Source organism: Cynoglossus semilaevis, chromosome 8, assembly GCF_000523025.1.
Source record: "Cynoglossus semilaevis isolate Cse_v1.0 chromosome 8, Cse_v1.0, whole genome shotgun sequence".
Lineage (NCBI taxonomy): Eukaryota > Metazoa > Chordata > Actinopteri > Pleuronectiformes > Cynoglossidae > Cynoglossus > Cynoglossus semilaevis.
In genome coordinates, this window is record NC_024314.1 from 30101115 (window position 1) to 30115179 (window position 14065).

The window sequence follows — 14065 nt, forward strand, 5'->3', positions numbered from 1 at the left end:
GTCATCACAGTAGTTATGACGGTAGTCATCACAGTAGTTATGACGGTAGTCATCACAGTAGTTATGACGGTAGTCATCACAGTAGTTATGACGGTAGTCATCACAGTAGTTATGACGGTAGTCATCACAGTAGTTATGACGGTAGTCATCACAGTAGTTATGACGGTAGTCATCACAGTAGTTATGACGGTAGTCATCACAGTAGTTATGACGGTAGTCATCACAGTAGTTATGACGGTAGTCATCACAGTAGTTATGACGGTAGTCATCACAGTAGTTATGACGGTAGTCATCACAGTAGTTATGACGGTAGTCATCACAGTAGTTATGACGGTAGTCATCACAGTAGTTATGACGGTAGTCATCACAGTAGTTATGACGGTAGTCATCACAGTAGTTATGACGGTAGTCATCACAGTAGTTATGACGGTAGTCATCACAGTAGTTATGACGGTAGTCATCACAGTAGTTATGACGGTAGTCATCACAGTAGTTATGACGGTAGTCATCACAGTAGTTATGACGGTAGTCATCACAGTAGTTATGACGGTAGTCATCACAGTAGTTATGACGGTAGTCATCACAGTAGTTATGACGGTAGTCATCACAGTAGTTATGACGGTAGTCATCACAGTAGTTATGACGGTAGTCATCACAGTAGTTATGACGGTAGTCATCACAGTAGTTATGACGGTAGTCATCACAGTAGTTATGACGGTAGTCATCACAGTAGTTATGACGGTAGTCATCACAGTAGTTATGACGGTAGTCATCACAGTAGTTATGACGGTAGTCATCACAGTAGTTATGACGGTAGTCATCACAGTAGTTATGACGGTAGTCATCACAGTAGTTATGACGGTAGTCATCACAGTAGTTATGACGGTAGTCATCACAGTAGTTATGACGGTAGTCATCACAGTAGTTATGACGGTAGTCATCACAGTAGTTATGACGGTAGTCATCACAGTAGTTATGACGGTAGTCATCACAGTAGTTATGACGGTAGTCATCACAGTAGTTATGACGGTAGTCATCACAGTAGTTATGACGGTAGTCATCACAGTAGTTATGACGGTAGTCATCACAGTAGTTATGACGGTAGTCATCACAGTAGTTATGACGGTAGTCATCACAGTAGTTATGACGGTAGTCATCACAGTAGTTATGACGGTAGTCATCACAGTAGTTATGACGGTAGTCATCACAGTAGTTATGACGGTAGTCATCACAGTAGTTATGACGGTAGTCATCACAGTAGTTATGACGGTAGTCATCACAGTAGTTATGACGGTAGTCATCACAGTAGTTATGACGGTAGTCATCACAGTAGTTATGACGGTAGTCATCACAGTAGTTATGACGGTAGTCATCACAGTAGTTATGACGGTAGTCATCACAGTAGTTATGACGGTAGTCATCACAGTAGTTATGACGGTAGTCATCACAGTAGTTATGACGGTAGTCATCACAGTAGTTATGACGGTAGTCATCACAGTAGTTATGACGGTAGTCATCACAGTAGTTATGACGGTAGTCATCACAGTAGTTATGACGGTAGTCATCACAGTAGTTATGACGGTAGTCATCACAGTAGTTATGACGGTAGTCATCACAGTAGTTATGACGGTAGTCATCACAGTAGTTATGACGGTAGTCATCACAGTAGTTATGACGGTAGTCATCACAGTAGTTATGACGGTAGTCATCACAGTAGTTATGACGGTAGTCATCACAGTAGTTATGACGGTAGTCATCACAGTAGTTATGACGGTAGTCATCACAGTAGTTATGACGGTAGTCATCACAGTAGTTATGACGGTAGTCATCACAGTAGTTATGACGGTAGTCATCACAGTAGTTATGACGGTAGTCATCACAGTAGTTATGACGGTAGTCATCACAGTAGTTATGACGGTAGTCATCACAGTAGTTATGACGGTAGTCATCACAGTAGTTATGACGGTAGTCATCACAGTAGTTATGACGGTAGTCATCACAGTAGTTATGACGGTAGTCATCACAGTAGTTATGACGGTAGTCATCACAGTAGTTATGACGGTAGTCATCACAGTAGTTATGACGGTAGTCATCACAGTAGTTATGACGGTAGTCATCACAGTAGTTATGACGGTAGTCATCACAGTAGTTATGACGGTAGTCATCACAGTAGTTATGACGGTAGTCATCACAGTAGTTATGACGGTAGTCATCACAGTAGTTATGACGGTAGTCATCACAGTAGTTATGACGGTAGTCATCACAGTAGTTATGACGGTAGTCATCACAGTAGACCAGTTGACAGTCAGGTTCTACAGAAGGTCCTATTTCCTCATGTCTTACGCTCCTTATTTTTATAGTTTCTTCATGTCTTCAGAGTCAGATGATGAAACTCTGGTTTACTACAACACTGACGTCTGCTGATTAGTGTAGCACAGCTTATACCAAAGTCACATAAACAATGAAACCAGGGATCTAATGTAATCTAATCTAACTTAATCTGATCTAATCTAACTCTTATTCTGGTAGAAATAATTTGTTGTTTTTTTTTATCTTTGTTGTTGTTGTGGTTGCTTCTTTGTTGTCTTTGTCTGTTTTGGTATCATTTATGATTGTTGTTGTTGTTGTGTCTTTTTTCTTTTTTGTTTCACAACACACATTAGTTTTAAGTGAACTTTTCATGGTAATAAACTAAAACAAGCTGCTTCATGAGTTTGGACGCGGTTGAAAGCAGTTGATTGGCTCTCTGCCCGTCAGACGGAGATAGGAGGTCTGATAGCAACGATTAGCCTAGCTTAACATGAAGACTGGGCTGGGCGAACAGAGCTGTTTATCAATGAGAGCTCACCCTATAGGGATCAAATGGACAGCAGCGTTTGTGGTTGAAGAGGATGATGAAGGAGGTGATGACAGAGGAACAGAGGAAATCACAGAGTGAGCGTAAACTCACAAGTCCTCAACTCAACCTCTGGCTCTGGACCAGAGGGAGGAAGTTCAGCTGGGGGTCGAGGGGTCGGACCAGAGATTCCATCCGTTCTCCGTCCTTCTGTACAAACACACGAGACCTCTTGACCTTGCCGTAACAACATAGGCTCCAATCTCCGATGGGTCACATGACCAAGCTAATCCCTTTTAAAGCCTGGCTGTAGCCACAGTAGAGTACCATGGATGAAAGCCTGGTGAGCCAGTGTAGACCATGATCCAGCTCTGTGGAAACAGTCTGGCTGAAGACATGTGAAAACCTCTGGTCATGTGACCAGGCACTAACACAGTAGTTACAGTTACAATTTCAAAGTACTTTATCCACTGGGTGTAAAAAAAAAAACAAAAACATGTAAAACATGCTGGTGAAATAGTTTTCTTATTTATTGACTATGGTCGTACACCCGTCTGTGGTCGTACACCCGTCTGTGGTCGTACACCTGACTATGGTCATACACCTGTGTGAGGTAGGTCTACCCTCTCTCGCCCCCCTCCTGCCCGGTTGGCTGTTGATCAGTGACATCACACTCACCTGTGTCCAGTGCTGACCTGTCACCTGACGTCACCTGACGTCCTGGGTTTGTGTTCGTGTCTCTGTTGCTCAGTTTTTGTCGGATCATTGTTCTCAGTTCCATGACGTTCCCTGTGCTCCTTGTTCCCAGTTCCTGATTGTTGTTGTCTTTCCTGATATTCGGTCAGTTTCTGATATATTTACCGTCGGACTGAACTCTCTGTTCCTGACGACCGTCGGATGCTTTAACCACCTGACTGTGATCACATGATCAGGATTATAGTTGTGTTCAGATTCTAAACCTCCGTTCATGTTAGCTCTTCCTTTTTTTATTATTCAACCTCTGATCTGTTTCCTGGAACGGCCGAGACAGGAAGTGGATGGTAGAGACAGGAAGTGGATGGTAGAGACAGGAAGTGGATGGTAGATCGTAGAAGTTGTGAGGTGTCAACAGATTAAACTGGTTTATTATTATTATTTTCAAAGAGGAGGAGTAAACAAAAAGTGGCAAAACAAAAGCCAGTCTTATTTTACACTTGTGATTATTATAATTAACGTCATCATCATCATTATTATTATTAATATTCATATTTTTATTACTTTTTTACACCCATTCAGTCTCTGTGTAACATAAAGAAATAATTCTACATCTTTGTTTTGTCATATTTTTGGTTTTGTACATACAAATAACAAATACACTGACTTTTCACAATGCATATAATCTGTGGTTGGTCTGTGTGTGTGTGTGTGTGTGTGTGTGTGTGTGTGTGTTTATGTGTGGCAGCACAAACCAACTGAAAGAATCACATCCAAAAAACAAAACAAAATCAAATAAACAAACAAAAGGAGCAGAGACAGTTCGTCAACTCCCAGCCCAGACCAGACCAGACTAGTCCAGACTAGATCAGTCCAGTTTAGTCCAGTCCAGTCCAGACTAGTCCAGTTTAGTCCAGTCCAACTCCCAGCCCAGACCAGACCAGACTAGTCCAGACTAGATCAGTCCAGTTTAGTCCAGTCCAGACCAGTCTTGTTTCTCTTTTCTCTCTCCTCCTCACCTCCTCCTCTTCTTCCACGGTGTCTCTCGTACCTCTGTCTTTCTTTTTCTCGTCCCATTCTTAAAGTCTTTGTGGTAAATGTACAGTGTGTCTCACAATTTGTACAAACATTTTCAGAATCTGCGTTTCCTTAGGAGAAAATGGAGGAGGGGGCGGGGCTTCCTGATCCACAGGTGAAAGGAGGCGGGGTTTGGTGGAGGTAAGAATGTGAGTTCTTTTGGTGAATAAAATGGCTTTTTGTACAGATACAGAGAGTAACCTCTGTGGTGGTGGTGAGGAGGAGGAGGGTGAGAAGGAGGTGGTGGTACTCCTCCAACCTGTGCTCCTCACAGTTCATATGGGTGAAGCAGTCTGTCAGCGGGGGTGTGGAGGTTCCACCTTTAACCCATGGCGGTGACCATACTAGAGGGGTGGTGCGGTGCAAAGGGGATGCTGGAGGAAGGGTGCATGGGTGTGGGTGTGGTCAACATGTGACCTGAGTGGGAAAAGGGTGGAAATGAGGACATGTGGCGGGACAGCGCCGTCGGGCTGAAGGAGGTGCTCTTGTCCATCAGACTCTTGGAGAAGTCGTCCATGGTGTCGTGCGACTTTTTGCTCTTTTTGGACTTGCTGGACATCTTCCTGTTTCTGGTCTGGATTCCTTCCTTCTTCATCGTCAAAGGTCGGTTGATCTGTTCACAAAGGAGGGGACGAGAAGGAGACAGAGGAGGAGACAGGAGATCAGTTCTCAGGAAGTGTTCAAACGTGGATGGATTTCTGTCCAAAAAGCAGTTTTTGCCTGGTTTTGGTCTAAAGACCTGAGGTGGAGTCAGGTTTCACTTTATAAACACCTCCTTTTTTCTGTCTCTGTCACGGAGTTTTCTGCTCAGTCAGGATTTTCTCCAGGTCCGTTAGTGTTATTTCTAAAGGAGACCAAAACCAGGTCCTGGTGAGTCAGGATCTGGTCTCTCTCTGTCTCTCACTGTCTTCACAATCACATTCACAAATACTTTTCTGATCTCCGGGGACATTGTTGGTGTTACAGTTGCTCCTGCAGGAGCATTTAAAACAAAAAAAGAAATGTTCTTGAGTCTCAGGTCTTTTGGTCTCAACGACTTTGTGGGATCATGGGCTAATGTGAAGTCAATGACGTCTGATCTGAAAAGAAGTTTTAAAGTAGAAAACTGGACTGAAGAGTTCTCCATCAGTTCTACTCTTGGATGAAAAACTCCAGTTTCCTCCTTTAAAAAGGTCTTTTCAGATTATTACGATGACGACTGAGAAAATCCACAAATATCAAATCAATGACTTTTAATATTTTAACTAACTTTTCAAAGGTTTGACTCTTTTTTTTTTTGTTTTCCTCACCATTTATTTATCAGTAAATGGTTTATATCTTTGGACCAGTGACATCACAGAACATAACACCACCACAGTGTGTGTGTATTTCTCTGTGTGTAAGACCTACATTGTGTAGTTTGAAGTACAGTCCACAGGCGTTGCACACCGGGTCACCGTTAGCGTTTCTCCGCCACAGTGTCGTCGTTGTCGTTTGACAGTTTGCACATGATGTTCCCGCTCGCCGTGCCGCAGACTTAAATCATGAGGGGGAAAAAAAAATCTAATTTATAGAAGCTGCTCATAATCTGTGAAGATAAACATGAACCACAGGCTGAAAACCAAAACTCCAAAGGTTTCTGTAAAGTCTAATGATTTTTGTAATTATTCAAATTTTCTTTTAAATGTAGGAAATAACTTGATAAAACAATTATAACAAAAAAAATCTTAAATCCTGCCTCTAGTTTTCCTTCAGGTTCTAGGTTCACTTCTTGATCTCTGTCAAATAAATGTTCTATATTTCTGTGTTTGTTTGTTTTTTTTTACTAAAGGATAAAAATACACGCACACTGCTGGAATCATTGAAAGAAGGAGAAAAGAGGATGAGGATGAGGAACAGGGGGAGGTGTTGGTTCAGGGCTGGACAATCAGCAGAACCAGCAGCAGAAGAATGAAGAGAGACTGAGGAAGAACCAGAACCAAGAACCAGGAGAACCAGGAAAGAAAAGAACCAGGAGGAGAACCAGTAACAAGGTAAGACAAGAACCCGGTAAGAAAAAGAACTGGATAAAGAAACAGAAGAAGTAGATAATGAGGAGAACCAGAGGAGGTTCTACAGAACCAGTACTGAACCAGGGATTGGATTAGCTTAGCTTCACTCTGAACTCTGAACAACAAGATCTAAATAAAATGTGTAAATTGTGGTTAAAAGTGTGGAGCTCCCACCAAGATGTGCTTAAAGTCCAGGACTAGGTTCTAGGTACCTGGAGTCCTGCACCAGGACCAGTTTGTTAACACTACCGTTCTGGGCTACTTTTCCTTTGGTTAAAACATGAACTTGAATGAAAAGTCATATTTCTGGGTGAATGTAAATCAACAAAAAGTGTTGCAGTTAGAGCAGAGACCTGCAGGTGTCGGCTGAATTTCCTGCAGCTAAAATCTTTCCTTCCTCCTGGAGAAGAGAACAAAGACAGAAACACAGAGAGAGGACACGCGTCATAAAGGGGAGAGGAGTGACGTAGTGCTGACGTACCAGCCGCCTCTTGGGTTTAATGAGTGGACGGTTCTGTCCGTTCATCTTGTGATAGAGGCCGCAGGCGTTACACAGATAATGACCCGTACCGTCCCGCCGCCACAGGGGGGTGGACGTGGCCCCGCAGTTCACGCACTCGCGGCCCTCTGTGCACAGAGAGAAGGAGAAAAAACAAAAATTAAAACAGGAGGAGAAAGAGCTCAGGTTAGGTCATAGAAACATCAACAAACAGCGAGCAAATAATGAATTTAAATATCAGCAATAAATCAGAGAAGAAAAGAGTTCAGAGTTATCATTTAACAACAGTTAATGTAAAATAATGACGTCGTTACAATCAGTATGACACAGAGCGGTAATAATGTTAATACAACTGTCAATACCATAATGTTCTACGTGATGATTCATAGTTATAACAACGACAACTGTCACCACTGTTATATATTATAACAGAAATAAAATGTATTATTATTATTCAATAACATTTTACATATTGTCAATATTTAAATAGGAAAATGAAAACGCAATAAAACATTACTATTAAAACTGCGACAATAATAATTATTACTATCATTATGCACAATAATAATAATAATAATAATAACAATAATGCGGTAATTTACAGGTGCTTTTCTAATGCACTACAAACACTATATACACAATATAATATTTTTCTATCATAATTGTACTTTTGTTTCTTAAACATAAAATGATTTCCAACATTTTTATAAATACATTTATGTTTTTCTTTTTTGACTATTTTAAATCTTTGAACAAATGTCGATATAAAAACGAACCCGGCGAACTGTACCCCGGTCACGTGACCTTCCCGTCTGACTCGCTCATGTACATGAAGTGTCATTCTGTCATATTTATATTAACATAATAATGATTTTGCTTTGATTGACAGTCGGACACGCGTTCACTTCGCGCGCGCGCACAGAGAGGCCATTGTCTCATTTTCTTACATTTCCGCACTTCCCCGACTGTGTGTGTGCGTGTGTGTGTGTGTACTGTACATGTGCAAACACACACACAAGACGACGTTTCTAATTCACTAACGCATATTTTGAACCTCATTTATTTAATTTATTTATGATTCTTAGACTTTGTTTTATTAATTCCCCTCAACGATCGTTAACAATCATTTAATTTCCTGCCGCTTTGACGGTGTGTGTGTGTGTGTGTGTGTGTGTGTGAATAATCGACGATAATCTGTTATTAGAGAAAAACAATCCTGATCGTCGTCATTATTTAATTTCCATCTAATGTTTTCATGATAATAATCCTAATGATCTATATATTCAGTTATTTTTACCCCACTGATAATAATCTGATTACAGGAGAAATAAGTCCTCACCCCCTCACCCTGCATCTCACACCCTCACTCCGCTCCCTTTTATGTTTCTCTCTGTGTGTGAGTGAACGCGGACTGCGGTGTGCGGTGACGCGCTTTAAATTAATCTGACACTAATCAGATTAAGAGTTAAATCAGAATAAATCTTCGCTTCTATTAAAATAAAAAAAAATCTCTTTTCCATCATCGAACATAAAACCATTTTCATTTCATTGTTTTAAAACATACAATTTTTTTTCAAATGTATTCTGGAGTAAAGTGAAAATCAAGCATTTTTTTTCCAGTCTGACGTCATAGTTACCGTAATTATCATTAATCTTTAAAATAAAACGGTTTTAACGTATTTGTTATTTGATAGTAAAAAAAATAAAACTTAAAAAATCTACTAATTTAAACACACCATCGGTTATAATAATAATAATAATAATAATAATAATAATAATAATAATAAGGGCCTACCTGAGCAGGACCTTGTTTTTGGTCTCGTTTTGGTACCATAACTAGAAGGTGACCCACCTATCAGGCTACTTGGTGGGAAGAGGCCTGGCCCATATTCGGGGACATAGGGTGGGTAAGTGGCGATGGGGTGATGCGCTGCGGCCGAGGCCGCCACGCTCCTGCTGTGCGACTCCAGCTTCATGCTCTCTGCCAGGGTCACCTGGTACTTGATGCACTCTTTGTCCTCCTGACGCCCGGAGCCGGGACCGGCGCCGCTGGAACCTGCGCCTGGCGTAGAGAGGCCCGGGTCCGGGGAAACGTCCTTGGGCGGGGTGGGGGGGAAGGTGAAGAGGTGAGGACTTGAGTGACCGGCGGACAGGGACGAGCTGGAGGAGGCGGAGGAGGCCGGAGGGTACACGGACAGTCCCGCCGCAGAGCCGTGCGGGTGTAGCGGGTTCTTGGGGAACGGACTCAGGTTCCAGGGAGAGGCGCTGTGGTGAGGAGAGATGCCTTTACTGCCCTCCAGCCAGGGCAGGGATCCGTGCAGCAGCGAGGGGCGACACACCTGTCCGCCTGCGGGCACAGGGACACCGGCATCAGAAACAACAACAGGAAGAGAGAACAGCGCCGTCTGTAGTTTAAGACTTTTATTAAAGCCAGAAGAAGAAGACCAGAATCATAGTCAAACTGACACCGCTTTCACTTTTACTGGAAGTAATTAAAGTGCGCCCACACACACACACACACACACACACACTTGCTTCAGGCCGGAAAACTGTCTTTTACAGAAATGTAAATAATTCGATTAATTTCTGACGTTTTTGTCAAACTTTCACTTTAATCCAGACTGATTTAATTCAACGTATATTAAACGTGTATTCACGTATACATTAGTACTAAAATCTTCAGCCCGTGAAACATACACTTTCCACGAGATCCAGCAGTTCACAAATAACAAATCAATAGGACATATCTTTTATTTTTATATTTCAGGTCGTAAAGATAGGCAGACATTTTTAACATAAACATAACATAAATCACAAAATCTGTCCGTTTGACTGAAATGACAGCGGCCAAAAGCATTGAATAAATACAAGTGACGCTCAGTCCAAATATATATAAATTAAAAAACCACGTCAAAACGTTTTATTTGAATGAACTCAAAGACACTGAAACGGTTTTCCTGTTTTTTCGGATTAAAATGTGTGTGTGAAAAAAAAGGTAAAAATGTGTTGAGGAAATGAATCCGCGGTCGATATTCTACGCACAAGGATCGAAATCATTTCTATAAATTCAGCAATAAATTCACGGCAGAGAACGTGGAACTGATTTCACTCCTGTGGTGTGAATTTACCATCGAATTTACACGAACATTTACCGAGCACACGGACAGACTTCCAGGCACAGAATAACGGATCATTCTGGACGAACAGCGGCGCAGCACTGGAGCCCAAAGGCCCGGACTCACCGTGTGGGGGCGGCGGGTACCGCTGCACCGCCCGGACCGAGTTGCTGTAGTAGGAAGAGACGTGGTTTCCCTGCGCGTCGATGTTGAACAGAACGTCCACGTCCTCCGTCAGAGGGTACTGAGCTGGAGGCTCCATGTAGGAGTGACCGAGGCCCGGGTGGTGGGAAGCGGCGTGCTGCTCATTCAGCACCGCGGGGTGATGGTGGCTCATCCACCGGGGCTGGTCCGCGCTCACGTCCATCTGCGCTGTTACTGCTGGTCTGCAGCAGAGGGTTATGTGTTCATGTGGGGGGGAAGTGTCCAAAGTCCGCGTGTGCGTGCGCGTAAACGCGCCTTTGTGTCGGAGTCTGAAGTTAAATCCACAAGTCCTGGTTCTGGTTCTGGTCCGGCCGCTGATGCTGCTCACCTGCGGACAGAGAGACGAGATAGAACCAGTCAGAGGTGAGTCACAGGAATCAGAGAAAAGTCACGTAAAAATACAAACAGGAAACGAACCAAGCATTACAACACCCCCCGCCCTCCCACACAGGTGGGACAGACGGCTCCAGATAATGGACCACACCGACACCGACACCGACACCGCTCCTCCTTTTTAACTGGTTTTCTCCTTCTCACTCCTTCTTCAGTGCGCGTGTGTGTGAACGAGCGGAGTGTGATCCCGGCTCAACAAGTCCTGAGCAGCAGCAGCAGCAGCAGCAGCAACAGCAGCAACAGCAACAACAGCAACAGCGACTTCTTCTTTAACTCTGATCCAAATCTTTGAGTGAACAGAATTCATTCACACTCACTGTGATGCGCTCTCTCTCTCTCTCTCTCTCTCTCTCTCTCTCTCTCTCTCTCTCTTTGGCGCCAGCGGCTCAGACAGCTGTGACTGCGACCCGTCGCAACTTTAAGGAGGGTCTCTCTGTGACGTCACCATTCAAAGGGCGAGGCCTGTCCCCTAATTCACTCTTTCAACAACAGTGAACCTTGTCCAAAAAATAATACATGATTCAAAAAATATAAATATAGAAAAACAGATCTGGGTCACAGTCCAGTTGGGTCACAGTCCAGTTGGTCACAGTCCAGTTAGTCCCAGTCCAGGTGGGTCACTGGGTCACAGTCCAGTTCGGGCACTGGGTCACAGTCCAGTTGGGTCACAGTCCAGTTGGTTAGTGGGTCACAGTCCAGTTGGGTCACAGTCCAGTTGGTCCCAGTCCAGCTGGTCACAGTCCAGTTGGTCAGTGGGTCACAGTCCAGTTGGGTCACAGTCCAGTTGGTCACAGTCCAGTTTGATACAGTCCAGTTGGGTCACAGTCCAGTTGGGTTACTGGGTCACAGTCCAGTTGGTCCCAGTCCAGTTGGTCACAGTCCAGTTTGACACAGTCCAGTTGGGTCACAGTCCAGTTGGGTCACATAGCCTCGTCACAGTTTTCTCTGAAATGGAGTCACGTGTCTCATCTTCTCTCTCTATCATCATCCAGACATGATCAATCGCAGACTGAGAATTGAAGAAAAGATGTCGAGTGATAAACTCTCACCTCAAACTTTGTTCATTGTTTTAGTTTCTGCTGTGTTGCGTTTCGTACGGCTGTGTGTGCGTGCGTGTGTGTGTGTGTGTTATGAAGTGTTAGTGAGTTGGGACAGTGCGTCCTCTCGCGGTAGAACACATTTTATTTCAGTCCGTTTTTCTTTTATCTCTTCATCCCCTAATCTTTTTTATTTCCGGTGACTTTCTTCTCTTTATTTCTGATATTTCTTTAACGAGTCTCCAGAGTGTGCGCGCACATCTACACTAGCGCGCGCGTGCGCGTTCTCACACATTCAACCCAAGCGAGTTCGTGCGCGAGGCTGTTCGTGTGAACATTTATTTTTTGCTCATTTCCTTCTGATTCTGAAGCTAATATCTTCGTGGTCAGGAAACAAACCCCGTGACAGTTCTATGCCACTTATCATTTATATAATAAATAAACACATTATTGTGTGGTGTAAATATTTAACCCTAAGTTAAATATTTAAATAAATAAACAACGATTCTTTTAACAATTTATTTTTCACTTAATTATTTCTTTGATAAATATTATATTTATTTGATTTATCTCACACTGTAAAAACACCCGTCCATTTTAAATCATAAATCATTTCCTCTTATTAGATGCAGCTACTCAAATGGTGGGTTGTGATCCAAAGGTGGACCAGGGGACTTCTGTAACTGGTCCCTAGAACTGAATCTGGTTTTACTTAGTTAAAAAAAGTATGCTCTCAAAAATATAAATATATGAATATATATGAATATATATGAATATATATATATATATATTAGTTTAGCAGGTAGACGTGATCAAGGAGGATCATCTTAAATCATCATACATTTTTGTTTCTTTAATGTGGACAAAATTAGCAGTTTGGTTCAATCTTGGTCTGATATTAGTTTGAATTCTCCTTCAGTTCAACATGTTAAATATTGACCTGTTCTGGAAACACCGTGGGTTTCAATCTCAGTTACTGACTTATTATTATCATTGACTGGTAATTGTTACTAGTAATACTATTAATACGATTATTCATAATATTATGACCACATTCTTACCGTCTTGTTTCGTCACACAGCCGTTCATTCGTTCACCCTCTGACTTTCATGTCAATCGGTGTCTCACAGCTGAAATCAAAGATTCGGTTCTCGTGTATCGTTTGTATACAATACGAAAATACATAATACAATACATGACAAAATGCAAATCTGAATAAAATAATAAATGTATTTTATGTTATATATTATATATTCTGTTATATGTTATATATTATATATTATACATTATATATTCTATGTTATATGTTAAATGTTATATATTATATATTATATATATGGTATTGAATCTAAAAATTCAACATTTTCAACATTTTATATTCGTGCTGAATCAGTTGACCGTTAACATGAGAACGAAGGCGATGACGTTTGTATTAAATTTAAAGAGCGTTCGTTTCACTGTTTTTACACTAAAGGGTTCTCCAACAATTAAAGGGTTAATCTGTCAAAATAATCAAAATTCGATTAAATTCGTTTTTTAAAGCAATTTGTGTGTGTGCTGCGTTCTTGCGCGTGTGTCTGTGTGAGTGAAAGAGAATAAGTGTGTGTGTCAGAGAGAGAGAGAGAGTCGTTTTTTATTTAACGCTGACTAATTTCAATAGACCTTTCAAGAAAAAACAGTTTAGAAATTAAATATAAAATGTGTGTGTGTGTTTCTGAGAACCACAGCAGCTGGTGGAACGCAGTTCTTAGAACAATTTCAACAGAAGGAACCGCATAATCTGACGGGAAAATAAAATGATTCCTCATTTGTGAAAGAAAATAATAAAGTTCGTATAATTATTATACACGGACCACGTGGTCTCTCGTTTTAATTCTGTTCTAACTCACGGTTTATTTAAATAGATTTTAATAAGCAAAAAATAAATTACCTTATATTTGGTTCCATCACGGTCCAGGCCTCACACACACACACACACACACACCTTTAGTCCATTTCATTAGAAACCAGGTTTTTGTCCGTTGTTGTTTTCATCTCAGTCTCTTCTCTGTTGTGGCCGCAAAAATAAGACAATAAAAAAAAGACTTTATGACGGAGTAAAAGGAGAGAGGGAGAGGGGGAGAGGGGGAACAGAGAGAGAGGGAGAGAGAGGAGGCTGGGGGGGGGGGGGGGGGCGATCG

At 41.9% G+C, this 14065-nt stretch overlaps 1 protein-coding gene and 1 long non-coding RNA gene across 6 annotated transcripts in view; one reads left to right on the forward strand and one right to left on the reverse strand.

The window, feature by feature from the left end:
* Nucleotides 1-4476: 4476 nt before the first annotated feature.
* On the reverse strand, nt 4477-13940 carry gata3 (GATA binding protein 3). 5 transcript variants are annotated; one of them, XM_008316104.3, is made up of 7 exons: nt 10873-11514; nt 10378-10783; nt 8931-9482; nt 7207-7263; nt 6990-7036; nt 5996-6121; nt 4477-5219 (listed from the first exon to the last, which is right to left on the reverse strand). In XM_008316104.3, the coding sequence occupies exons 2-7, from the start codon at nt 10616-10618 to the stop codon at nt 4929-4931; spliced, it is 1314 nt and encodes a 437-aa protein (XP_008314326.1). In that variant the 5' UTR covers nt 10619-10783; nt 10873-11514; the 3' UTR covers nt 4477-4928. The 5 variants fall into 5 exon arrangements, with proteins under 5 accessions (XP_008314326.1, XP_016890255.1, XP_008314325.1 ...); XM_017034766.2 differs by having other exon boundaries at nt 8988-9482; nt 10873-11513; XM_008316103.3 differs by lacking the exons at nt 6990-7036; nt 10873-11514 and adding an exon at nt 13816-13940 and having other exon boundaries at nt 7118-7263.
* Nucleotides 6129-14065, forward strand: part of LOC112487366 (uncharacterized) — an 11172-nt gene continuing 3235 nt past the window's right edge. The window contains exon 1 of the long non-coding RNA XR_003050411.1: nt 6129-6618. This is a non-coding gene — a long non-coding RNA (uncharacterized LOC112487366). The remainder of the gene's footprint in view (nt 6619-14065) is intronic.